This window comes from Passer domesticus, chromosome 15 (assembly GCF_036417665.1).
Source record: "Passer domesticus isolate bPasDom1 chromosome 15, bPasDom1.hap1, whole genome shotgun sequence".
Lineage (NCBI taxonomy): Eukaryota > Metazoa > Chordata > Aves > Passeriformes > Passeridae > Passer > Passer domesticus.
In genome coordinates this window covers 16,891,190-16,917,568 of record NC_087488.1, presented here as the reverse complement: position 1 = coordinate 16,917,568, position 26,379 = coordinate 16,891,190, and the positions used below count along the sequence as shown (strand labels likewise).

Genomic DNA, 26,379 nt, shown 5'->3' with positions numbered 1-26,379 from the left:
CCAAATCCTGTTTCTGATCATAGTTAAAACCAGATGCTTAGAGGGAATCGTAGCAATAAAGCATTGATGTTCCTCTCTGAGCATTCTCGGCCTCTGGACATTTGCAGCTCGGGGCCTCCTGGAGCAACGTTATTTCGCGTATTCAGAAAACAGACACAGAATAACTGATATGATCCTGGTCAAAGCACTCATTGGGAGATATAGAATACTTAGGGCCTAGTCATTACCCCAATTCACTGAAGCATTGTGCAAGGATGTTTGAAGAGTATCTTCCACAATACGGGACTCTACATCTCTACAAAGTTATAGTGGACTCACTCTCTTTAGCCAAAAATTCAGTTTTCTGAATTTTCTCCTGATGAAGTTTTAATTTAAAATTATACTTTTTCACTAAAAGTTTCTGATTTGATGATTTTATGACAACAGTTAATATGAAGAATATGGACCTGATCTATTTAGCAATGTTTTAAAAAGGTGTTTCCAGTTTGCATTATTTGCTGTTACCTGAACACAGCAAATGAGCCCAGCACCACTGCAAGGAGAGGGCTGCTCCAAAGAGCCTGAAACCCAGAAAACTTGGACTGATTTTGTAGACAGAGACCATTAATCAGTATAAAAAAAACCAGTTTCTTGAAAGTTAAAAAAATATTGAAAGAACAATGTTTGCACTACTTGACTAGCACAGACACTGAACCGAGCTTTATAACTGGGGTAACAAGAGGTAATGTTCAGTCTCAAAAGAGCTTGGGTTAGTTATTATAAGAAAAAAGGAAAAAAAAGACCAAACAAAACTTGCCAGAGATTATGATCTCTCTTTCAGAAGAAGGTGGGGAGAAGGGAAGGAGTGTCAGGATAGGAGAAAAAATAAGTACAGCATTAGCATAGGACCAAGGGTATATAGCCTGACTATAGAATAATATTGTGATTTCTAATCAACAAAGGATCTGAAGCAGTCTTGAATAGAAGTGTGCAAGAAAAAGCCTGTGCTTAGAAGAGCTGTGATATAGTACTCATTAGGATTGTTTTATGGAAGAGATTAAGCAACCTGATCCATGACCAAGAATATCCTTCCAGTCATGAATTTCACAAAGCTAGACAACAGCATCCAAGTATAACTTCTTGCATGTGATTATGTCTGTCTATAGTTTCCCTTGTCTAAATTAAATTGTAAAATAATTATGATGTTTCTGAAACTGATCAAGAGAAAAGGAGTATTTCTGGCTTTCACTTCACCACCTCTTCAGTTATGGGTTTTTCATAAATATCCTGTTTTGCTGCAGACTTTCTTCAGGGTGGGGGTTGTTGAGAGGAAACATCACCATTAGCTGATTTTAGCCGAGAGGCTGGGAGGTTTGAAGTCTCTAGTGCTTATCATTCAGATCAGGTTTGCTTATGGTCCCTATGATAAATACAGTAATACTGACTAAATATGAAATAGAGAGAGCTGCATTAAGTAGAATTATTCATGTGCTTACAAGAACTTGTTCAGGCACACAAACAAATAAACAAACTTAGGTCAAGATAAGTAAACCAGGACAGAATGTTTCCAGGTAATTGCTACTTATTTGATAAACTCCCCCTACTCCCACACAAGAAGTTCTGTGTTCAGTTCTGCAATGTTTGAAATGCGTTAGACATTTCTGGCTCTCTGACTCTCCTGGAAATAAATACAGCATGTTTAAATGCAAATTTTTGTGTTAGAAGGCATAAACATTAGTCATAATTAGGTCACGGAGCACTGAATTCTGAAAGACTTACCAGAAAATAATTTCAGGAAGTAGCACATAACCAGCTGAATGAGATTCTGCAGTACATTAATACAATTAGAGGAGCTAACATGCAGACTGTGGATACATATCAATACATGTAGCATTTGAAACACAATTAATTTCTTCTGTTGGAATCAACACTTTAAACAAAAAATAGCTGCCAATATGAAAAAGCTTCTGAAAAGGGAGATGTGAATGATTTAGTCCTGAATAACTTTACTCAGAAATTAACAATTACAGACCAAGTAAATCTCTTTAACTTAGCTGAAGGAAAGGCTAAGTAGTCATTTCTCACAAGCCATAAGTATCTTACATGAGAAGATGATTTCAGGTATGAGAAAAGTATTTTCTTCTTTTTTAAATTTACAAGAGAAATATGAAAAGAGTCCAGTAGTTGGACACTGAAAGTAGATACAATTATACAGAAATGAAGAATTTTTACAAAGGGGAATTATCTTTATGAAACCTCTTGCCTAAACATATGCAAGACTTGTAGTCTTCCTATTAGCTCAGATGGAAGCCCAGTACTAGCAGTGCAGGTACAATTACAGCTGCTTCTAGCAGTGGAAGACAAATCAGCTTCTTAGCTGGATGTCTTGGGGACCAGACTGCTTGCTGCTTTCTTGTGTTCTAATGTCCAGTTTCTGCAGCACTGCAAAGTTGTGGGTGAAGGCAGAGAAGCTGTATGAGAACTAGTGTCAAGAAAGGAGAACTACCTTCACCTGTAGGAAAGAGACAACATTTCTGAGATAATGCCCAGAAATGATACATCAGGTATGCTGCCAGCAGTCTATCAGCACCAGGAGGTGGTAGTGACCTTGATTTCCAAAGTGGTCTCAAGCTGATTGCAATGGTGTTTCCATCCTTTGTGTATGTTTTCAGGGCAGAATTCTGCCTGTTATCTGCTCAAGGAAATTAGACCTTGTATCTGTGCCTTTCCCCTCCCCTCCTGTGGTTCCTGTCTCCACTTCCCAAAAGTAATTTTAAGTAATTTTAACCAGAATTTGTACAATACAGATTTTCCAAATGATCTCAACTGCTTATTAACAGAAAAACAGATAACTGACTGTTATTGCTAAATCTGTCACCAGAAACTAATATTCTGGGATTTACCCCGGATTTGGGGTCCAGTTGAACGCACAACAAAAATATAACGTTTTCTCATAAGAATGTATAAGGTAAAATAAATTATTTGACAGACACCACTGAGAGAGGAAATAGTGCAAGCAGTTGAAAACATAGTCTCAGCATGTGGGTAGCTTAGATATCATCTAGGTTTCAGAAATTCTGCAAAGCAGAGCTTTAGAGGGAGACTTGAAGAATGAGGCTGATGTAACCCAAGAGAATTGTAAGCAGTACTTCCAATGTGTAAGCAGTAGCATGGAGGATGATTAGGAGAAGTAGATTTAATGACCTAGTAGGAGGTAGAAGCTGACATCATAGAGTTAACTTCTAGATAGGGAAGTGAGAGATGACAAGAAGACGCTGTCAGTGACTTTAAAAGTGGGAACAAGAAGCTTGACGAGATAGAGAAAAGAGATAGAAGAAATGCAAAGAACTCAAAGAAATGGACATAAAATAGGATTTTTGTGTCTCTGACTTTTGGATGGCTGCAAGTACAATCAGCTTTACAAAAGCCTGATAAAACATGAAGTATCATATAAGAGCATGAGCAAGGATTTTGCATGGAGATATGTACATAAGATTCTTCAATATGCTTGGGTATCCTTTGATACATATGATATTATATGCCAGCCCACAGAAGACAGCTGGGAGTTCTGGGTTTTATTCCACTTCTGACATCAACTTTTTTATAAGGTATGTTGCTTAATTAATGAATTTTTTTCTTGTTGCAGCTCATTCACATGATTTTGTATGCTCACCTAAATCTTAGAGGAAGTCAGAAGCTTCAGGCTCTGATTTGGCAGTCGCTTCAGACTCTTTCAAAAGGTGTTTTACTTGTTATCACTCCCAGAACAAGATTCTGATGTTGACAAGATACTTGACAAGGTCTAACAATGCATGTTGGCAGCCCAGAAAGCCCATTGTATCCTGGGCTGCATCAAAAGCAGCATGACCAGCAGGTTAAGGGAGAGGATTCTACCTCTCTACTCTGCTTTTGTGAGATCCCCACTTGCAGTACTGTGTCCAGTTCTGGGGTCCTCAACATGAAAAGGGCATGGAGTTACTAGAGCAGGTCTAGAGGAGGCCGCAGAGACGATCAGAGAATGGGAGTCCCTCTGCTATGGAGACAGGATAATAGCTGGATTTGTTCAGCTTGAAGAAGAGAAGGCTCCAGGGAGATCTTAGAGTCCCTAAGTACATAAAAGAGCTATAAGAAAGCTGGAGATGGGCATGTAGGGATGAGGCAAGGGGGAATAACTTCCAACCAGCAGAGGCCAGGGTTACGTGGGGTACAGAAATTTTTCCCTGTGAGAACAATGAGACACTAGCACAAGTTGTCCAGAAAAGACATTCCTACCCCATCCCTGAAGGTGTTCCAGCTCAGGTTGGGTGGAGCTTGGAGCAACCTGGTCTGGTGGAAAATGTTGCTGCCCAAGGCAGAGGGTTTGAAGATCCCTTCCAACTGAAGCTATTCCAGAATTCTATGATATGATGAGTGGTGCACAGTGGGAGGAGACACAGCAGATCTGGACCCTTGAATGCTCAGTTTCCATTCCTTACATCTTAGCAATTAGTCATAAATGACCTGCTCTCCCTTGGCCATAATCCCTTCCTTTGCTTAGGTCTCTTCCAGAGGCCTAAGCAACAGGCACTAAAGAAAGATAGGACACTGACTAGCACCTACAAAGTAAAACAGTGTCCGTACCAACAGGTACACTCCTTCATCCACAAAGATTACCCAAAGTGCAGAGTCTCCAGAGCAATCTGTCATGCTAGTATGTGTAGTAGGAGGGGTACACATTGCAAACTATCATCCCTGCCTATAAGAAAAGGCAGGTCCTTTAAGAAAAATTAGCGATACCTTATCTACCTTCTGAATATCTAGGCCTCTAAGCACACGTCTTGCAGAAACAAGACGGAAACAAAATGGAAAATAAGGAGGGAAGAAACCAAAGAAGCTAATATATCTTAGAGCAGTACCCAGGAAGCCATTGAGCGAGGGTTGTACAGGGGGAGCAATAACAACACATTGAATGTGCTCAACAGGCTCACATGAGACTTGTCCTGGGGAATAAGGAAAAAGTAGTTGGATTTTCTTATCTGCATAGATTATCCGAGAGAACCCCATATAAAAAGCCTTTTTCTCTCTTAATCTTTGGAGAGCCATTTTCCCAACAATTTGATGCCCAAAACCAGCCACGTACTTTTAGATGTGATATACTTGGATCCCAGAAAGAAAGCTGCTACAAAGGATGACTGCAATAAAGCAATATTCATACATACACACACAAACATATACACATACATTAAAAAAGTATGTTCACGTCTGCAAAGTCCCAAACACTGAGGACTATTTTTGCTGGATTCCTTTACATTCATCTCTTGTAGTCAGAGAGGAGTACCTTGTTCAAGATGGCCCTTCTTTCAAGCAAAATCCATCAGAATTATTGCAATAGTGGTGTTTTGTGCTCAGCAAACTGTCAGAACAAAAGTACAAAGACACTTCTGTTCTTCAGGCTCCTAGTTCAAGAAACAGTATAGAATTCCACATTTAGATAAAGAAAATATTTTTCAATATTTTGTTCAGTAGATGTCCCCTAACATACATACTGGAATGCATAGAACAAAAATATGGTAAACTGTCTTACCAGCAAAAAAGAAATGTCACTTTTCATCCTGCTTCTGTCCCTTGATAGTTTAAGCTGTGTGGTTTGATGATCAAGCAGTAGCAGCCGTGGCATAATAAAACAGAGCTTACTGTGCCTGATTTTAAAGATTATCTCAAGAACCAATGAAAAACTGCTCTGATTATCAGATTGAGTTAAAGTAGCTATATATGTAATTTCTCAGTTAGTCATGGAGAAACAGGAATTTCTGCTAAAGGGTTAATATTTAAAAGGCCAAGTAATTGCTGAATAGAAAAGTATCTGCTTGCAACTTTTATATAAATAGGTCAACAAAATAACTTTCTAAGTAACCCAAAGCCATTTCATAGCCGTGTGGGTATGTGGCTAAACTGTTTCCACCCAGGACCTGTGCCCAGCTGTGCTCAGACCCCCGTGGCACCCCTGAGCTGCCCTGTCCTGTACTTCCACAGCCGATTGCTGTGCTGTGCTCAAAGGGCAGCTCTGGAAGCAAAGGCAAACAACCACTGCAGTGCTTCCTTGTCCTGATCCTAGACCATATAAGGAGCAGTTCTTCCCATGCCCAGCAGCAATGATGCAATGGCAGTGTTATAGCCAGGATCCATCAAGTCAGTCCTGTACATGGGTCTAGTGCTAGAGAAGAAAGAGAGAGAAGCAGTCAAAGAACAGACTAACAGTCTGTCAGTATCAGCTTCTGGGGCCAAGAGACAGGGAGGCAGGGGTCATGCAGAAATGGAGATGGACATTTCCAAATTGGTACACCAGAAAGTACCTGCTTTTTGACCCCATTCTTCCTGGGGGAAAAAAAATTCCCCCATTCTTCCTGGGGGAAAAAAATGTCCCTGACCTAGAACTGCTAGGTCAGGGACATTTGCAGTTTGCTCCTAAGAGGCACTGAAAATCCCCCCCTCAAACCCCTCCACATCCACAGTGACAACTCACTGACCAAAAGCCTATTTGTTATAGCTTGGTTCAAAGGGAAAAACTTCCCTTATTTTAATACCCTTGTGTCACACACTTGTTCATGAAGTCTGACTCCTAGGGTGAGCAGAGATAACTTCCAGCACAGCATAACACCAAACCACCACCATCTATCAGATGTACAACCAAATAGTGTTCCAGTAACAGAAACAGTTCCTTCAGCAGTCCTGGGACCATCAACACAAATGGAAATGGAGCACACAGGACTGAGATGTAAAGGGCCCCAGAAAAACAAGAAGTTTCTCCCTTAAGCAGCCTGGGGTCAGTTACCACAGTGTAGTTTCTGAAGTGAAAAGACCTGTGAGATGAAGCTGCAGAAGACTGTGCTAAGACCATCAGAAATGCTTCTGTCCAGTACACATTTGCATCAACATGATCACAATGTGATCTCTCACAAGCAGCTCTCATAGGACAGCGTGGGGCAGTCAGCTCATCGGGGCAGAAGAGCTGGGGAGATTCTGTGCTGCCTTGTGGAGGGCATGTGAGGGACCAATAGCAGCAGGGAGCATGCATCAGCACACGAAGACAACACTTCCCATGACTTATCACAGCATATGACAAGAAAAATGGAAAATAAGGAGGGAAGAAACCAAAGAAGCTAATATATCTTAGAGCAGTACCCAGGAAGCCATTGAGCGAGGGTTGTACAGGGGGAGCAATAACAACACGGACAAAACTAAGTCATGTAGGTCCAAAATCAACACAGCAAATACCATGGCGGATCTGAACAATCAAACCAGAGAATGTGGATGCAATGCAGTACTGTCCCAGCACTCACCTATGAAAAAATCAGCTTCTCTTTACTACAGTGCTCTCTCCACTGAGAGAGGAGAGGGAGCTGTGAGGTTGCCTATAGTCTCAGGTAAGAGAAGGGGGTGAGGGAAGGGAGTTTATTGGTATCACAGCAACAACAGATTATCACTACACTGGAAACATGCATCATTCAAAGATTCTCTCAAAATACGACCTTCTGGAGCTAAGCAGTCTATGGGTTAGTAGCAGTATGCTTACGTAAGATGAAGGTCTTCACATTCAATTTCAGTATTACTTTTCAGTGACTTTTTAAGACAATTATCCTGAACAAATCAGAGATGTGGAGATGTCAGAGAGAAAAACAGATTCAAGGTTACAGTGCAGTTTCATATTTGACTTTATTAGCCAGCAGAAATTGCTCAAAATTTATGCTACTGACCTGTTAACTGCAGCAGAGCAAGTCCAAGGCAGAAGTGGCAGGCATATCCAGGTAGGACAATGTTTCGATAATTTTGGCAAAATTCTAAAAGCTGGTCAATTAAAATGCTTGAAAAGTGCAGGGAGAGAGTCTGACTCAATAGAAAAGCCTAGCGGTGAGAGTTTGTTTAGAATGATATATATTTTGAAGTATTTTCATTTGCAGACTCCACCTGGAAAGTCTTTCTGAAACCTGAGTTGTGCTTAGTCTCTAGTACATGCATTTCTGCAATAATTTCATAAGAATTAGTTTTGATCCCCATGGACAAATATGGAGTCCTCTGTAATTAACAGACTACTACAGCTGAATTTAAAGAGCCAAAGGTAGTAGAAGGAAAAGTAACATCACATGTTGTTTGGAAAGGTAGGGAAATTTTAACATAGCAAGCATGTGTGGGTTATGATTCTAAGGTTCCATGTGCAGCCAAACTCTTAATTCAAGTGAGAATACCAGGGAAAATAACTTAAAGTTCTGTACTCTTTATAAGGTTAATGCAAAAAATTTTGCATACCTATAAGGATAATAAAGGATAATTTTCAAAGTACAGTTGTTTTTTTCTGATATTTTTCTACCATCAAAGGAGGGTTGATCTATGATTCTAAAAAAAAACAAAACCCAACAAAACTCAGAAACAATCACAACACATTTGAGACATTAATAGGATAAGTGGGAATAGAAACAGGCATACTTCTGTGGACCTAACAGGTGTCAGTTTATGCAATATAGCTTACACAAAGTAAACTTTGTTTCTCTTCTGAATTTTGCTAGCAGTTTGCTCCTGGCACACTATGGAAAAGGCTCCACACTCATCCAGTCCCTAGTTTGTCTGTGTTCCACTGATAGGGCTCTCAGAGCGACAGGAGACCCACTGCTTGACGTAGCTCCGTGTAAAGTCTTGCCCCTCCTGCTCAAGAGAGATGGGCCCACAAATGGTCTGACTGTTTTGCCCAAATTCAGAGTCAACTGGACTTCCACAGTCTGAGTCCATAAAGCCACTGTCAATAGTGTCCAAATCTACACAGATCAAAGGATAACTGTCACCAGGCTTTGTATTGTGAGGGAAGAAGTCATAGGAGCCTTCACTGTAGGAAACACTTTCACCATCAGGGGAAGGTAGGGAACCTGGATTTTCCAAATCCCACTGATAAGGCTGCAAGGAAAGGGCTTCTAGGATGCTTCCCACCCCTCCTTCCACTCCCCTTTCTCCTTGCTGGTTGACTGGGACACTTGTGCTCCTCAAGTGGTCTGTGGACACAGAGCCTGAAGCAAGTATTTTGTCCTGTGTACTCAGATCAGCCAAATGCAAGTCACTGGATATTTTTCTGTCTTCCTCATCAAGGTTAACCTTGGGGTAACCAGGTTCTCCAGCACTATCATCTTCTTTGTTGGTATGGTCATGTTCCCTGTACACATGGTTACAGCTGCACTGGCAGTCACAAGATGTAAATTCATCAGCCACAGTCACTGTATCAATTGACAAGTGCCCATATGACTGGTCCTCAGTCCCACCACTACTGTTCACACTGCACCACAGTGACTGGCTACCATGACTTGGGGCAGTCAGGCAAGACACACAGGGCTTGCAAGGCAGATTCTTTCTTAGCTCACACAGCTCTTCCTGTGGGGGGCTGTTGGAAGGATGCATGGTGTAAACTTCTAGGACTTCTGGAAGGACTATTCCCCATTCAAAGAAATCAAAGGTCATTTTCATATGGGATGCACCAACCCACTTCTGCAGAAAAAGAAACACAGAGAGAGAGAAGTTAGCATCACAAGGTTTGAGGTTCCACAGAAATAATCAAATTTCTTACACTTTTGGAGGCAAAAATTAAACTCTAAAATCACTGACTCCTCCAATATCATAGGAGGATGCTGTTATTATGAGACATGGGCAACTGCAGGAGAACTAACTGAAGTAATTGAAAATAATTAGTTTCCTCTTAGAGCTTTGCATGGCTTTGCAGTTTTCTCTGACACTCCCGTCAGGATCCCAGGCTTCAGAAATCACATGAACTCAGCTCACACATTGAGACAGCACTTACAGAGAATGAAGAGTATAACATAAAGATTTTCATGGCACCGAACATGTACTGGAAAGCTCTGGTTCTTATATCTAGAGACGTTTGGCATTCCTTTGAGATAGATTTGTCCTTCTACTGCCCTAATGAGAATCCCTTGCTCAGGATAGCATGATGGGCTTTTAGTTTGTCATGTACTCCACTCACTTGTGCAGCCCATTTGTACCTTAAAATCTCCATTATGAGCCATGTAAAGAGGTTTGAAAAAGGGAGCAGGGTCTGGGATGCAAGCCATCTTCTTCCACAAGCTGGAAGAGAAAAGAAAAAGGCTTTGGGGTTAAGCACACATTACAAATGCAAAGCAAGGTATGTCCAGATCCATTCAAGCAACTGGAATCACTTGCCCAGCCTTGTGAGTTAGCAAGCAGCTGATGTTCCAAGGATGTCTTGTGCTGCCAGAGCCATCTAATAGCCTTTCCTGTGAACCTCACTAGAGGTGAGACCTCAGCACTTGCACACACACATTCACACAAAGGTAAGAAGTTCCAGTCTTTTCCTTCCTGGAAAAGCACCAAATGCTAGAAATTTTCACTGAGGCTGAGGTGGTTTGTGGTCTGCAGGCCAGAAATCCTCCCTATGCAATTCTTCTGTGGACCTAGGCTGTGCCAGCCCTATTGCTGCACCAGCCCAGCCCTCCTCCATGTCAGCACCCCGTATCTCTTCAAGGGCATAACAAGCCTCTGAGAGGGATAGAGGCCTCCAGCCTTGAGGGACCTATGTCAGCTTTGGAAAGGGGAAGCTGCTCTGGCTACTGTGCTCTATCTGGCAACTGCAGAGCACAGACAAGACCAGGAGAACAGCTCAGAAGGCTGTGTGGCTCTTGCTTCATCTCCATGTGCCACCATCTTGGCCCAGCCACCTGAATGGAAACAGAGTCACAGAGAAAAGCAGGTCACTCGGAGCAGTACATCAGCCAGTGACCATTCTTGGCTGTTCCTCACAGGCTCATGCTGCCCACTCACAGATATACAAGACTCAAGGAGGGCTGCATGTGAACACCCCATCTTTAACAAGATAGAATAAAAGCATTAACTTCTGCCTCCTGAAGCATTCTTACCTCTGCTGTTTGGCCAGAAATGTTGTGATTGAGGCCATGATTGCCACGACAATAGCAAACAGCAACAGCCATTCCATGCCTGCTCTCTGTGTCGCTGCTGGAGAAAGAGACAAGGTCATTCAAGCTCACCTTGTGTTTACACCCTGATCAATAAACAGGAGATGGTGAGGGGAAAAAGGGTTTTTGGAATGCAAAGTGTTGTCAAGCATTGAAATGGACTGCCCAAGGAGATAGCGGAGTCACTATCCTTGGAGGTCAAGAGACTGGACGTCACTCTTAATACTATGGTCTAGTTGATTAAATGATCATCAGTCAAAGGTTGGACCTGATAATCTTGGAGGTCTTTTCCAACCTAAATGATTAATTTCTATCCTAGATTATCTCATTGAGGCTGTCACCTGGGCATCAGTACTCCAGACAGGTTTGACTGAGGGTGCTCAGAGATGACTGCATCAATGAAAGGAGCAGTACATCAGCTGCCCTATGACCTGGCTGCACCACAGATAGACAGCCAACATAGTTAGGGCAGGACAGCTCCTTGCCACAAAGACCCCTGGAGTTCTGACTCCTGGTTCGGGACACCTCCACAGATGATCTGTGAGGTGAAAGAGTGCAGCTGATTAGAGAAAGGTGTTGACTAGATGATGGTTTGGTAGCTGCTCTCCACCTGTGATGAAAAGGAGCACCTTTGAGATCCAGAACTCAGATATCCCTTAGCAAATGGACCTGGCCATGCTGCCACTGCACCAGGTAAACCCTGTAATACTTCAGTTTGAGCTGCAGAGCAGTGAGAGCAGGGAAGCTCAGCACACACTGCTGGCATCGACCACAGTGATTTTGCACCTGCTCTATTGGAGCAAAGACTCCTTATTTTCACAGCCTCTGTTCCACCATGATGTGCATCAGTGTACTTCTGTATACTGTGAACTCCCTGCAGAGTATTGCAGAGTGGTGGCTACCAAACAAAACATCCATGCCCAGCATGACCCAACATCCCAGTCCAGACACAGAACTCAGTTTTGAGAGCAGGATGCCCTTCCCCTCAGCTGAAGACAACACTAAGACCCGGTAGAGGAGATCGCCCCCATTTCTGAAAGCTGCAAATAGGACCCTGGACATTTGACACTGAAAAGGAAGCTAGAGGCTGCACTTCTGCAAGTAGCATCCAAATGTACAGCCAAGTCCACCAAACACCCTTCTTCTGCAGCACAGTGAGAACATCAATACTGACAGCCTAGGCTTGGGGTTCACATAACCAGTAAAGAAACTAACCATACCTGTCTTCACTGGACTGCTTAAAATTTGTTCTAATTAATTAGATTTTATTAAATTTCTGAAAGCATTTCCTGACACTGGACTGGAAAGGGCAAAGAGATATGGCAGCATGTACCGGCAGGGCTGGTTTTCAGTGACAGTGGAGAACTCCATTCACTCCAAAAACCACCATAGCCACTGTCTTCACGGGGTCTAGCTCTCACTTGGAACTCGTACTCAGTGTTCTCCTGTAGTTCCCATGGCAGGATCACCAATGTCCGTTTATCTTCGTGAACAGCTTTGGTCTTCTGAATCTGTAAATTATTAAATACCAAACACTAGAGTGATTGCTCTTACTTTGCTTGCACTGCTGCACAGTGAGGATGCCTGCAAAGTAAGCTCTTCTCCTTTCATGTTATTTCTGCAAGGCCATGCTCTGACTGGTCAGCAGCTGCATGTAGTCCTAGGGGAGCCTGCCAGGCAGGACAGCATGAGAATCAAATGAGTTATCAGCCTTCGTCACAGGATCTAATACTTCTCACACAGCTTCCGCTTCTCAATTAATTTTTGGGTTTGCCTTTTTTTCAGTCCAGTCAAGCAGAGAGACATTTTTTCTAAACCATGAAAACCCTTCTTTCCCACCAGTGCTACCGTCCTAGGTGTGCTGGCCTCCTCTTTTCTGGTACACCCTACTTGACGGTAAACTGACGTCTCACTTACCTCCCAGGTGTCAGTTATTCTTTTGTAACGCAGCTGATATTCCAGCTCCTCATTCAAAAAGTAGAAGGAAGAGTTCTGGTAGATAGTTTCCCAAGAAATATTGTAACCCTCTGAGAACAAAGCGGTCAGGTTGAATGGAGGCTGTGGTTTTACTGAAAGACAGGATAGTGTTACCTTTCATTAAGATTATTACAGTTAAGAGATGGCCTGACATGGTATCAGCAATGCAGAGTGAGAAGAGAACAAAGCTGCCCTCGCAGTGGTGGGCCTTCCTACACTAGAGAACATCCACAGCATTCCTGTCCTCAGCCATGCACAGAATCCCACATGTGAGGAATATAATGAAGTCCAGACCACATTTCTCTGAATATATTTTCTGCTTGTCTCTGAATCACCTCATTGCCTATGGAGAAGGCAAGATAGTACACAGAGATAATAAATTCCCAGGAGATTATGTAAAATGTAGAACACCTTGTTTTCTCATGACATAAAAGAACTCTGTGTAGTCATGATTACTCACAAGATTGGGGAAATACCCCTCAATGTAACAGAGTCATGAGGAAAAGCTGAGGCTAGGGGACACTGCATAAACCCACTGCAACTCCACATCCCATTTGCTCAAAAAGCATGCTTTTGTATCCCTGCAGAGAGTGTTCATACGTTGAAAAGCAGTAATGCAGAACTCCAGCAGTCTGCAGGGCCCATCACTGAGCTGTGATGCCTTTGAATGAGGACCTTTCGGAGATATACAAAGCACCACTACCCAATCTCTAGTCTGTAAGTGGCAGCCAGGAGGCTTCCTGAAATGTTAAGGCATTTGTCAAAAAGATGACACTTGTCAAGTAAAGTTTCAGAAGAAGCCAAATAGAAAAATCCTTTTCCTACATCTGCGTGGTACCCATCTGCCTGGCTAACCACTCCTTTTTTTTCAGTTTGATACACAGCCCAGAACATACCAGCATTCCACCAAGTCAGCTACAGGATTGTATTCACTCTTTGTGCCATGCAGGAGAAATTATTAGTAATTGCTCCAGAAAGGGAAACTACCACATCCAGTACATCTGGGACACCTTGTGCCACCCAAAATAAAGCCATAAAGCCGTGTTGGTTCAGGTGCTCACTGCAAAAGCCTTTTGGGAGCCTCCAGCTCCTTGGATATTACAAGAGACCTGGAGAAAGACTTTTGACAAGGGCATGTAGTGATAGGACAAGGGGGAATGGATTCATACTGGCAGAGAACAGGGTTAGGTGGGATATCAGAGAGATATTCTTGCCTGTGAGGGTGGTGAGGAACTAGCAGAGGTTGCTCAGAAAAGCTGTGGCTGCTCCACCCCTGGAAGTGTCCAAGACCAGGTTGGATGGGGCTTGGAGCAACCTGGTCTGGTGAGAGGTGTCTCTGCCCATGGCAGGGAGTTGAGCTGAAGGATCTTTAAGGCCCCTTCCAACCCAAACCATTTTAAGGTTTCTGCGATTTGTGACATTTGTTATAAAGTAATTCCTCCTGCCCTTTAGAATCCAGCCAAGAACAAGCTCTTGCATAGCCTAGGTATGAGACTGGTCTAAGGTGGATATTTATCACCTACTGCTTCATGAGGAAAAGGAATTTCCACACAAAAAGCATGGACCAAGCCAGCTTAAAGCTCAGCCTCAAGCATAATAGCAATAATAAGAACACAGTGCTTTATGTAGATGAGTGTACAGCAAATGTAGCCCCACACTGCTTGCTCACTCCTTGTCCAGACTATCCTAGCACATAAAGTCAAACAGTATTTATGGAATTCACCATTTTTGTACTTACTGTTGTCTGACAAATAAAAGTCTTTGGAAAGCACGGGCTGCCTATCAGCTACCTCTATAACATCCACCTGGACTTTGGTATCTGCCAGGAGTTCAGTCATATCCACAGTGCACATGTACTGGATGTGACTGGTGTTTCTTGACAATTGCATGAGAGTGCAGGCAGCCACAGTATTTTCTGTATCTTCCCCAGGAACCCTAAAAAAGACGAAACAAAGAAGTCTGCATATATCACATGCTGTAGTTGGATTAATTTGTTGCTGAACCACCAGGCACCAGGAAATTATTAAAATGAAATTATTATATTATTATTAAAATGAAAAATCAACATGTTCAAATAAAAAATTATCTTTGAATGTCAACAGATATTTTTCCCCCTTCTACTTGCTCAGCTTATAGTCTCTGAGAGAAATAGGAAAGTGTTTCTGGAAAGGAAAGGTGATCCTCAGGCCTACACTGCCCAAGACTACATCCACTTCCTTACTGGGGCAGAACAGCAGCAGACTGGACAGTCTACATGAGCCCCACCAATGCACAGGGGTGAAATTTCACTTTTAACAGCAACAAAGGGCAAGGTATTCCCACGGCAGCAGAGAAGGCGATGCTAAGGAAGCTGGAGTCAGCATAGCAGTCGGCAGCAAGAAGCACAATCAGTGGAGACAGGAACCAGGGGTCCTTTGCTAGGGAAGAAGTTAGTTTGTAACTGGACTGCAAAATACCAAGTAAAAAACAGCATAGTAGCAAAACCAGGATTTCTACCTAGCAAGGAGGACAGAAGGTCGCCACTGTGCTATGGCCATGTAGAAGCTCCTGCTAACTGGACTTTGCTCATCCCACCAAGACATACCATGTAGCAGTGACATTGTATGAACCGGCACCCAGCTCATCTCGCAGGATACAGGACAGGGTCTGTACATAGTCCACAAAACAAGTGAGGTTTTCACAACACATAGCTGTAGGTTTGGAAAGAGAAAACACAATATCAACTTCTGTGACAAATCAACATATGCACTCCTCAGGGTTCCCACTAAATCTGGAGAGAACAGACTGGTCTCTGACAACCACCCTCCCTCTCACTGAAAGTCTCCAGTTTTGGGGCATAAGATGTGTTCCAACTCGACAGGGTGACAAGTCACTGATGCCAAGATAAGTGTCAAACAAAAACCTATTAAAAATGCTGTGGCAGCCAAAATCAGGAAATGTCCAAATTGTGACTCTCATAGAATCACTACAGCACAGGCACATATTTCTGCAAGAACCTTAGCTTATATGGCACAGAGAAGATGCCCAAAACCCAGTGAGAAACAGTAGCATATTCAAACATTTTAATGATACCAAAAAGTTGGGTACTGTTCATTGCTAGTCTAGTTTTCATTGTATATCTACATAGCACTTTACACATTTTTTTCAAGTGCTATTTTAGTAATTTTTCTTTGCCATTCTCTTTTCTGTTTTCTAAAGCTTGATATCTGCAGTATCAATAATTTTTATGTGCAGCTCTAGAGCCTTGAAGTATGTTTTAAATTAAATTTGGGAATAAAAAATACTGCAGTTTTTTGCTGTTACTATAATTTCTATAAAACATTCTGATAAGCACAATTTATTAATTACAGACTTCTCAAGAGAACTTGAAATGCAATTGTAGAACTTACACTGGTATTAGGAAAATCAAGTAATATTTTGAAAGTGGTCACAAAGCAGCATTTATACTCTTCTACTTGTTCTTCAGGAGCTCTGCTCACAGAGCAATATCCAGTACGTGCTTTATAAAAGTACAATTGTTCTGTACATAACACACTTATCTCCCTGGATTTCAAGGCAGGTAAGATAGTAGCACAGTGAGAAATGTCTGCATTGACAAGTCCCCTCCTGACAGCTCCCTGGGCTGACAAGAACCACCACCATTACACTAGGAAAGACTGAATGAGGAAAGGCCTGCAGGTGATGCAGCATGCCATGCTGGTTCAAACCATGCCTACTGCAGTGACAGTCATTTCTGACACGTAAAGTATTACCCATTTTCAATGGGAATAAAATGGTCATCATCTAGGAAAAGACTCAAAATTGTTACATCCATGCTTAAATTAAGCATGTGTCCTCCCCTACCGTAAAGGCTGCTCCCAGCCTCCTGAGAACATACTACTCTGCAGCCATCAGGCAACCAAACCCTTTGATACTAACCACGCTGCAAGCTCACTTCCCTTTGTTCTTCTGCTGCTTTCTTGGTTAGAGAAGCTGCACTCCCTGCTTCCTCCTCCTCTGTTGCAACATGCTTAAGTCCAGAGTGTTGTTTGCAAGTGTGATATGTTCAACAACCCCAATGCCCAATCTTACAGCTGAAGCTGTATGCAGAGAACCACCATGGAATGCAGACAGTGTGTGCAATGATGGACCAGAAACATCCGTTTCTCCCTTCAGATTAAATGGCTGCCCACACAAACAAGCTGTCTGCATTTACAGTCACAACAAGCCGCAGGTGTGTCCAGCGGAGGGTGCAGCCTCCTTCTTGGGAGGGGTTAGCCCAGAGGAAAACAAAGTCCAACTTTTCCCTGCTGAAGTCACCCATCACAACATTTACTTCTTAGTCCTTACATATCAGAGCACACACTACTCTCCCTACACAAACTCAGGGCAGCACTCAGATTTGCATACAAAATCCTCCTTAACCCAAAGGTTTAGGATGGTGGCAGAATAAATTTGGGCATGTTTGGAACAGATTGGTCCAAAAGATGAACATATGATTTTTTTTAACTTCTATTTTGACTTTTTAATTTCACATCAACTTCAGAATTCTTTCTAAAATTTTCATTAAGTTCTCACGTTTTATTTTGAACCCTCAATAGACTCTTCTGAGGATCCTGGACCAAGCACTGTTTAGTTCAGAATCCTGAGCAACGTACTTTTTCTCTTTTAGCCTAACTTTATTCTCCTAGAAAAAAATTGGGTTAGGAATCTCTTGCATTCCTTTAGAAAGGGCAGCAAGTATTAATAGGCTATTAAGCATCAGTAATTAGTGTTCTTCTATGCTATTGTGCTAATTAGTCAAACAGATTATTATTCCTTGGTAGACAGGCTACTATTCCTAGGTAGCTGGTAAGTTGCAAGGGTATCTTTGGGCAAGAATCTGTTAACAAAATTAAGAGAACAGCTTTTTACTGGCAAAGGAATAATTAAGTGTCCTAAAACCAATTAGTTAGATCTAGGATGAAATGTCTCTCCTTGGCAGCTTTAGAAACAAAAACTTGAATACTTTTAACAGTAAGATCTAGATTGATCCAAACTGAAATTAGTACACGGTAATTCCCTGGCTTGCATCACACAAAATTCGGACCAGACATCACAGTGGTCCCCTATGACAGAAAGATATAATTCTGAATGCATCTTTTCTCCTTATTTAGGTCTGGGGCAGGTCCAATGCTCTGCCTACAAGCAGCAGGTAAAATACTAAACTTGCATGGTTCCCTGCAGACATGGTTGTCACTGCCTTTTTCTGTCTGGCTGATCTGTTCAGAAAGTCAGCTATGAGTCAGCTGGAGATTGCAGTGTGGGTAGGAGCCAGAAAAAAGGGGGAGGGGGCGTGTGGAGTGTGTGACTGTATGCACAGTCCAGTCCTAAAAAAAGAGACTCAGACTAGGAGAGGTTCACTACACTGACCCTGGCTGAGCAGCCAACAGCAACCCTGGGGATATCCTGGTCTTGGCCACCAGAACCTTTTCTACAGCAAAGGGTATTTTTGGTGGGGGGAATCCTACTTTAATGTCACTAGGAGACATTTCAGTGCAAGGCAGGCACTGCCTCTGCAGGCTCTCCACTGGTGCTGCTCCCTAGAGCCGTATACAGCCTGGCTGAACTCGGCCCAGCTGTGCACCTTCCTGTGCTGTCCTCCACTCATTACTGCATGGAACTCTCTCCCCTGGGACCTCATCTCGTGCTTGCTGTCCCATGGCAACCTTGTGCCATGCACATCTCATCAGAGCTGGTACATATGGTCACTAAGATAAATCCTGTGGTTATACAACCTGAAAGAAATATCTGAGGACTTACTGTACTGAAATAAAAGGCAGAAGAAAATATTCTGGAGCCACAGTTTGTTCTTCATGGTAGTTCTCACTGGATGTCCTGAGGAAGAAAAAAACAAAACAAAACAAAAAAACCCACACACAAGACTCCCACGACCAATTTAGAGCTCTGCTTGGACATTAACTTGATTAAGGTTGAGGTGGAATTAATCTTGCTTTCATTTAAACATCTAAAAGTAGAGTGTCTTATTTAGACAATTAATTTCAGCTCTCCTGTCCATTCCATGTGCTAGGGGGGTAGGACCAACAGCCTGCCAACTTGCCATAAGCAAGGTCAGTGAAATCTTTGCTCCTTGCTAGCACATGCACAGAGAAAGCAGCAAAGTAACCGCAGCTCTGGCTATCCAGGCAACAAGAAAGACTCTTGGGTTAATTGCTGACCCATTTTTTCTTCATTGGTATCTTGCAGCTAGGAATGGCTTGCCACTAGAAGTGACACTGCTGCAGATTAAACAGCTATGCAGTGAATTAGCCAAATGGAGTCTGAATGTCATTGTGGATCTGTGTGAGGAAAGCTGGTGAGAACTCATTGATTTGGCCTACCTATAGTTAAATAAGCATGAAATATCTAGTTAAGGGACTCCAGAAAGACAGACCAGAGGAAAAAGAAAAGAAGAAAAAAAACACCCAGCCTCTCATATAGCATCCAAGAGAACAATGTACAGTACTGACTGCAGGGAAAGGCTGCCCAGATGGTATAGGGAAGAGAACTTGCAAGAAAGTCTTCAGAGAAGATGACAGCAGAGGAAATAGCATCACATACAAATGACTGTTCAACCCACAGCCCCTGCTCCAAGACAAAGCCCTCAAGTCATATAATGTATTTAAAGCTGTGTTTTCACAACATTTAAATATTTATAGAAATACATGGATGTGCATAGAAAAACTCAAAATGTGCTCTCTGCAGAGTATTGGCTGTTGATACCTGGTACACACTTCAGCACTGTTTTCTCAAGCTGCTCTCAAATGGGACAAAACTTTGGATAAGCAATGTGTATTATTTTGGTGACATAGTTTCATTGAAAGCAAGTTGCAAGGATGCACAGACAGCAGGAAGGGCCCATATGCCATGCCACATAGTCTGATCTACCCTTTTGATTTAAAAAAAAAACATCACCCTTTGTCCTGTTGCAACAGACTCTGCTAAAAAGCCTGTCCTTATCTTTCTTACTTGTTGTAGTAAGGTCTCCTCAGAGCCTGCTCTTCTCCAGGCTGAACGAGCCCAACTCTCTCAGCCTGTCATACATAGCAAACATGCTTCAGCCCTTGAAGCATTTCTGTGGCCTCCCCTGGACTGAACACAGCAGTTCTACATGCTTGTCACATTGGGGGTCCCAGACCTGAAGGCAGAACACCAGGTATGGTCTCAAGAAAGCAGAACAGAGGGGAAAAATCTCCTCCCTCTATCAGTTGCCCATACTGCTGGGGAAGAACCCCAAGACAGGAGTTTCTGGGCTACCAGCATATATGGCCTGCTTATGGCCAGCTTTTATTCCACCACTGCCCCAAGGTCCTTGTCAGCAGAGCTGGTGTCAATCTCTTTGTCCCTCAGCCTGTATTCATATGGGGAGTTCAAGGTATTCAGGTCCTGGCGTGCCTATGCAGCATCCAACACAAGCAACAAATGCCCAGGCAATCACCCAGAAGAGAGAAACCCATGAAGCCTTTAAGACTTGAGGAACAGTTGTGGAGTTTAAAAATTTCCCAGGTTTACTCAAATAATGAAAGCAAAACAAATTTAGCAGCCACCAGAAAGCCCCTGCAGCCTCATGTGAGCACACAGACATGCTCTCAGGGTGTCAATGCCCAGGTGAGACTAACAAGACTCGCTCTGGAGGTGCCACAGACACACTATGTCACACCCTGCTGTGTGCTCCCTCCTGGAAGCAAGGATGCAGCTGCTGCCCCTTCTTTCCTGCCAAACAAACCCTGCCCATGAAGCACTGTTCCAGCTCAGCAAGGAGCCCCAGGCACCCTGCCATCCTCCCTCACCTGTTGCCAGTGGCAGGGCAAACTCTTTACCTTCATACTCCAGCCCTTCTTTCTGCATCACACATTGCCTTGTGTAAACACCTTTTCTTGACCACTCTGGTCCAAGCTCTCCAAGTTTTCTTTGCATAATAACTCTTGTCATTACCACTACTTCTGGTGGTGCAGTCCCTAGTCACTGAGATACAGTCCACTGTCTAACTCCACCTTGTGATAAAACCCATCTTCAATGGCTCTTCTGCAAATCCTCATTCATTTGAGGAAGGCTTGCTGTCATCCTATCTGAAACCTGCTCAGCTGACTTCATGCTGAGACTGGCTGCACCATGAGCCCATCTCAGCATCACTTAGTATTGTGACTGTCATGCTCCACACTCTTGGCAACCATGGAAAACAAAGGAAGGCAATTTGTGAAAGAAAAAGGAAAGAAAAGGGAAAGGGAAAAGCTGGGCCCTCAGAGAGATCTGCAGACCCACCACTTATTTCAGAGTCCAACTGGCAGGGCCTCTGACGCTTTGTATTCACAATATTGCAGTAACTCCCTGATTTTATGCCTATTCCTGACTAAATGAACATACCAATGCAAGGAAAGTCTTTGCTGCTTTTACTTATTGGACTGTGGCTTCTTTCAAGGGCTACACTACTTTTCTGTCTCTACTCAGAGAATGGCACCATCAACCAGAAGGGACAGGCAGGACTGAACTGGAAAAAGTCAAAACAAGGAGCCCAAATAGCTCATTGAGTAGATGTCTTACAGAGTTACCAGGGACTGCCATTACACAATGGGGAGAGGCTAGCACATAGCCTTGTAATCTAGAGGGAAGATTCATGAAGAGCAGCACAGTAGCAAAAATAAGAAAAACAGTAGGATCTGCTAAAATAGCTGAAACAAAGAGACAATACTTCCTCAGCTGGGATGCCACTGTCCCATCTCTTACCCTTGCTAGTGCCCACAGATTAGTCCAACATTTATCTCCTTCTATTTCCCTACCTCAGTGTAGTAGGAAAGGACTATGACCTCTAAGAGCACCACAGACAGTTTCAGTACGGCTGAAACTGTCTGACCTCCTGGCTGTGCTCCAGATTGTTATGACAAGACATGGACAGACAAGACATGTGCAGAAGAGCTGGGAAAGCTGCAGCTCTGCAGCAGCATCTTCGTGGTGTTTGATGCCAAAGACCTCATGACTTCAATGGAGACGTATAGCAGCCCTAATTCTGAAGCATGCTCCAGTCAGGCCCCCTGCAAGCTTCAATCCCAGTCTATTATTCGGACCCCCCACCTTTCCTGCATCCCTCCATTTGTTACACCCTTCCCATCTCTTCTATCTGTCAGCATGTGATTGTTAACCTGGAGGAAAGAATGACAGTGGGCAATGAGCAGAGGCAGGAACTTATTCCCAGTCTGGCATTAGAAAAGTCCTTTCTACTGCCTCATTTCATTTTCTTGGTCTGTGAAATGGGGACTCAGAATCAGTTTCACACATCCTTGCAACACAGACCCTTGTTATAAAATGTCAAGCATTGTACAGCTGCCAAGTACTACATCTGCAAACTCTGTAATATCCCTATGAGATTACAGCAATAAAGCTGAGTAGCCATTCATAATATACACATGTACATGATGCTACAAGTTTTTAATATACCAGAGAATAGGAAATAGGACCAATACAGACAGACCTTTATGAAGATTCTTTTTGTTAAGGATCTGGAAATATGATGCTATAAGCTGCCAAACATTGATGCAGTCTAAGCTCACAGTTTGAACTGTTTTCAGGAAATGTATGTACTTAAAAAACAAAACAAAAAAAACACCCCAAAACCCCAAAACAACAACAAAACACACACACACAAAAAAACCCCAACCAAAAACAAAAGAAGAAACAAAAAAAAAAAAAATCCACCAGAAAAAACATCCCCAAAAAACAAACAAACAAAAAAACCAAACCAAACCAACAAACAAACAAAAAAAAAACACATCAAATCCCAGATAAAAACTAATTAAGAGCTCAGTTTAAGTAAAAAAAAAGGGAAAAATATTTCCAAGCATGAGGAAATGAATTTTTTGCACCCAAGCAAAAAAAGAGTGGAAGATACAGTCCACCAATTATATGCCCAAATAAGCTTTCTTCTTGAGAAAAAAATCATTATCAATGCACACTGCCATCTGATCAGAAAGCTGAAGCAACAGGGAGACAAAGGGGTGCTCTGATTGTCCAGAGAGTAAGAGCAATGACAGCTGGGGCACAAGGGCCACATCAGCTATAAGAAAGATTTACAGTGAAGTTGCAACATCAAGCAGGAACAAACTGGCAGCAGGGAAAAGTGATGGAAACATGGATATTACCTGCCCTGTTCTGTACATCTCAGCCCTCCAACACTTCCATGACCAGCCTGGCTAAATCATTACTGCAATTGCAAACCCCACCTGGGGAGCTGAGGAGCAGGTGGATCTCCTTAGCACAGAGTAAGAGCAAAGCCTACTTGTGCACAACCAAGGGCCGTGGTGTATTGGAATACACAGCGATAAGTGGAGATTGACGTCACCACTGTATCAGTATTACTGTGCCAACAGAAGGATGTGGTGAGAGGAGGTGATGAATTCATGTCCAAACACCCACACAACATTTATTACTGTACTGCTCTGCTTTCTTACGTGAGAAAAGGGTGGGAGAACTGATAAAAACTCACAAGCCTCATATTTAAAAGGTCATAGTGGGGCTTAGACTTGTGCAGTGAGGAGGCATCAGTGTCAAGGTATTAAAGGGCTAATCCAAACTACATAGTACAGCATGTGCCACATTGGAGACAGTCAAATACCACTGTGTTCTGCTTCCATCCATTCCCAAAATGGTCCCAGGATCAGGGCAAGAGCACCAGTCCTTAGATCACAGGCAGGGAGGTCACCTGGCTCCTACAAGGTGAGGGCCTGTGACCTGTGTCTGGGCCAGGTCTCTAGATTGCAAGGTTGACACTGAGGGAGGGTCCATCAACTCACTTATCATGCCTTTAAAGGGGCTTCAAGGAACCCATGCACACTCACTGTATTCTTGGACAAGAGGGAAATGAGCAGCACTATGGAGGGATTTGGCACACACAACACAGTGTGGAGGTAGGAGGAGCTAGGAGCAAGAACAAGGAGCTGTAATAACCCAAGAAGACTGCAGCAGTGAAGTTGGCACAAAGCAGCAGGGTGCAGGATGAGGGAGCTCCATGTTAAGCCCTCCATACCTCTGACTCACTCTTTGAAAAACAGATGTTTTGGAATGTTCAGGTCAGGGCAGGTGGCTCTTGACCATGCTTGCCAGGTAGTTGCTGGTAACTGAGCTGGTTGTACACTGTTAGAACATGCATGGAGAAGGTCACATGACTTAACCCAGAAGCTGCTCCTCACTGTGTTTGGAGCAGCCTCTGTGAAAGACCAGCTCTCCCTTCTGCAGGCTTTGTGGATCACTTACAGGCACAATGTCAGGCCCAAGCTTCTAGAAAAGACTTGTCTCAGCTGCTGGTGCCTGTGGGTTGTGGAGATTGCCACCTCTCTTGGGTGCAGTGTGGGACAGTGCAGGGTTAATGAGGCTGAGTGGCTAAGTCAGAAATTTCCCAGGCTCTTAGTAATATCTTTCTGTTATGAGGATAGCACACCAGGACAGTGGTGTAGCTTTTGCCCCCTGATTACACAGGACTCTCCAATGTGTGCCAATATTGTTATTTGTGCAGGAGGGAGGGAAAGAGCAGCATGTGTGATCACTCCAACGAGTGATAGTCTGGCAGTCACAAGCCACAGTACTTTTAAACCATGCAATAATATGCATTTGATATTACAGAGCTAATTTTAAAAACAGGAACACTGGTAGAACTGTAAGGCCAAAGGCTTTATAAATTTAAACATATTGCATCAAAAGGCCTGTTTTCCTCAAATTTAACTCATAAAAAGTGTAATTTCAGCCTAGTCTGCAGTGGTAATATTCACCAAGAAGCAAGTGTGAAGGGCACACAAGGGAAGGCTTGGTAGATTCTGTTATTCATGACCCAAAACCATTTTGCCATCACTGGAAGAAGGACAACATCATTACGTATTTATCAGCAAGATAAATCATTGAAAAAGCAACATTCAGAACTGACAGTTCCTTTCTCTAGAATATAAAACCAGTCATGCTCAGAGTTATCAGGTTCATGATTTGACGAAAAAGAGAAAAAACTCCACAGAAACAGTACTACCTCTGTACTTTCTTCCTGTCATAACAGAATTAAACCAATATCCCCAGCAGCGTCAAAGATACAGACATGGCATAACTTTAGAGTCAAAGGCACCATTACTGGCTGGTGACATTTAGTAGGAAGATAATCATACATTACAATAAGTGAAAAATGGCAGGAGAACAGCTGAGACATGAGTAACAGTGCTCTGCTGGAAAGGAAAGCAATAGAAGAAACCACCTCAAAGCTCAGGAAACAAGCTAAAATATGAATGAGCCAGGCAGAAAGCAGAGGTGTTAGTCAGCAAAGCAGCAGGTTGAAAAACACCGAAGCTCCACAGGTGGTGGCTGTGAGCTGACACAGGATGCTGCAGGGGAGGGAGGAGTGCATTTCTTTCAGTCTGAGGAATACTGAATGTCACCTGCAGAGCCCAGCATCCTGCCCTCCTTCCTCCCTTCTGCCTTTGCCAGTTATCTGTAGCCATCAACACTGGGGTCAGCCTCTTGTTTTCCCCAATATCCATCAAGTCTGAGCCCATACTGCATGAATGCTGTAGTAAGAGGACATCATTTTGGCTCTAGCAGGGGAAAAGAGCTTACCTTCACAGAGCTGTGGCTATGTACGTCTTGCTCACATGGAGGAGATTGCACAGAGGCTTGTATCTTCTCTTAGGAAATCACCCAACACATGCTGGTAAAGAGAAACAGGAATGACTGTGCTTGTGAACTCACCCTGACCATCTGGAACAGAAACCTACAGCTCTGCTCAGGCTTGAACCCAACATCCGCAGCTGCACCATGCAAAGCATGCCCAGAGCACCTCTGCACAAGGTCAGCAAGACTCATGCATTCCCACAGTGCTCACCTGAGCTAGCAGTGCTGGCAGAACTCCCTGCGCCTTCCATACAGGTTGGCAGAAACTGACCCCCTAAAGGCAACATCGATCACCTTGTTCCCAGATCTGCCACTGGGGATGCACCAAGACCAGAACTCTACCCCTGGCACACAGCTCTTTATGGCAAGATCCTCATCTGCATCTCATGGAGCTCTGTTTTACCACAGCTGTCAAAAATCAGCATGTCCCACCTATCCTGCCTGGCTGCAGCTCTTCCACACTTGGGACTGGTGCAGCAATGGAGTGTGACTTAGGCAGCTTCGGGCACCTGTCACAGGGTGAAAAACACCAGCTGTCTTCAGCCTCTGGCTTTGGCAGCATGTGCAAAGCAAAGGCTTCACACAGCAAGCTGCAGGGAGGGTGGCCAGCTGCATCTGTAAACCACAGAACATGCAGTCCTAACACATTTGGTGACTTCCCATGTCACTGGCAGCAATGTGATGTGTCTTTAGGAGAAAAGGCAGGAAGGGAGTGGCTTCTCAGAAAAGCCACCCTTGTAGCCCCCCCTCCACTATAAAATCTTGCTACACAAAGCCAATATAGGAGCAGAGCCAGAGGTTTTTA

At 43.3% G+C, this 26,379-nt stretch overlaps 2 protein-coding genes across 8 annotated transcripts in view; both read right to left on the bottom strand.

Annotated features, from left to right (window-relative positions):
- The window catches only part of LOC135281187 (interleukin-9 receptor-like), a 14,568-nt gene extending 6,724 nt beyond the window's left edge, over nt 1–7,844 (bottom strand). The window contains exon 1 of one of the 2 annotated variants that reach the window (XM_064389827.1): nt 7,713–7,844. Coding sequence is in view for 1 of the 2 variants with exons in the window: in XM_064389826.1 (XP_064245896.1) it covers nt 5,543–5,635 (93 nt within the window). In the remaining variant the exon portion in view is untranslated. Of the gene's footprint in view, nt 1–5,542; nt 6,953–7,712 lie in introns of those variants that run through there. The other variant, XM_064389826.1, reaches the window with a different exon arrangement.
- Nucleotides 7,727–26,379, bottom strand: IL21R (interleukin 21 receptor). Of its 6 annotated transcripts, none has more exons than XM_064389823.1 (9): nt 23,072–25,482; nt 18,702–18,776; nt 15,505–15,610; nt 14,659–14,855; nt 12,861–12,970; nt 12,277–12,454; nt 10,887–10,983; nt 9,996–10,077; nt 7,727–9,483 (listed from the first exon to the last, which is right to left on the bottom strand). In XM_064389823.1, the coding sequence occupies exons 2-9, from the start codon at nt 18,754–18,756 to the stop codon at nt 8,569–8,571; spliced, it is 1,740 nt and encodes a 579-aa protein (XP_064245893.1). In that variant the 5' UTR covers nt 18,757–18,776; nt 23,072–25,482; the 3' UTR covers nt 7,727–8,568. The 6 variants fall into 6 exon arrangements, with proteins under 6 accessions (XP_064245893.1, XP_064245892.1, XP_064245891.1 ...); XM_064389822.1 differs by having other exon boundaries at nt 7,732–9,483; nt 10,887–10,980; nt 12,861–13,012; nt 23,072–25,478; XM_064389821.1 differs by lacking the exon at nt 23,072–25,482 and adding an exon at nt 25,521–26,379 and having other exon boundaries at nt 7,733–9,483; nt 12,861–13,012.

Coding starts and splice junctions, on each gene's coding strand:
- IL21R (XM_064389821.1), bottom strand. CDS start 18,756: ATGAAGAACAAACTGTGGCTCCAGAATATTTTCTTCTGCCTTTTATTT. Junction 12,455..12,860: donor GAATAACTGACACCTGGGAG/GTAAGTGAGACG, acceptor AATAATTTACAG/ATTCAGAAGACCAAAGCTGT. Junction 10,984..12,276: donor ACTGAAAACCAGCCCTGCCG/GTACATGCTGCC, acceptor CTCTTTCTCCAG/CAGCGACACAGAGAGCAGGC.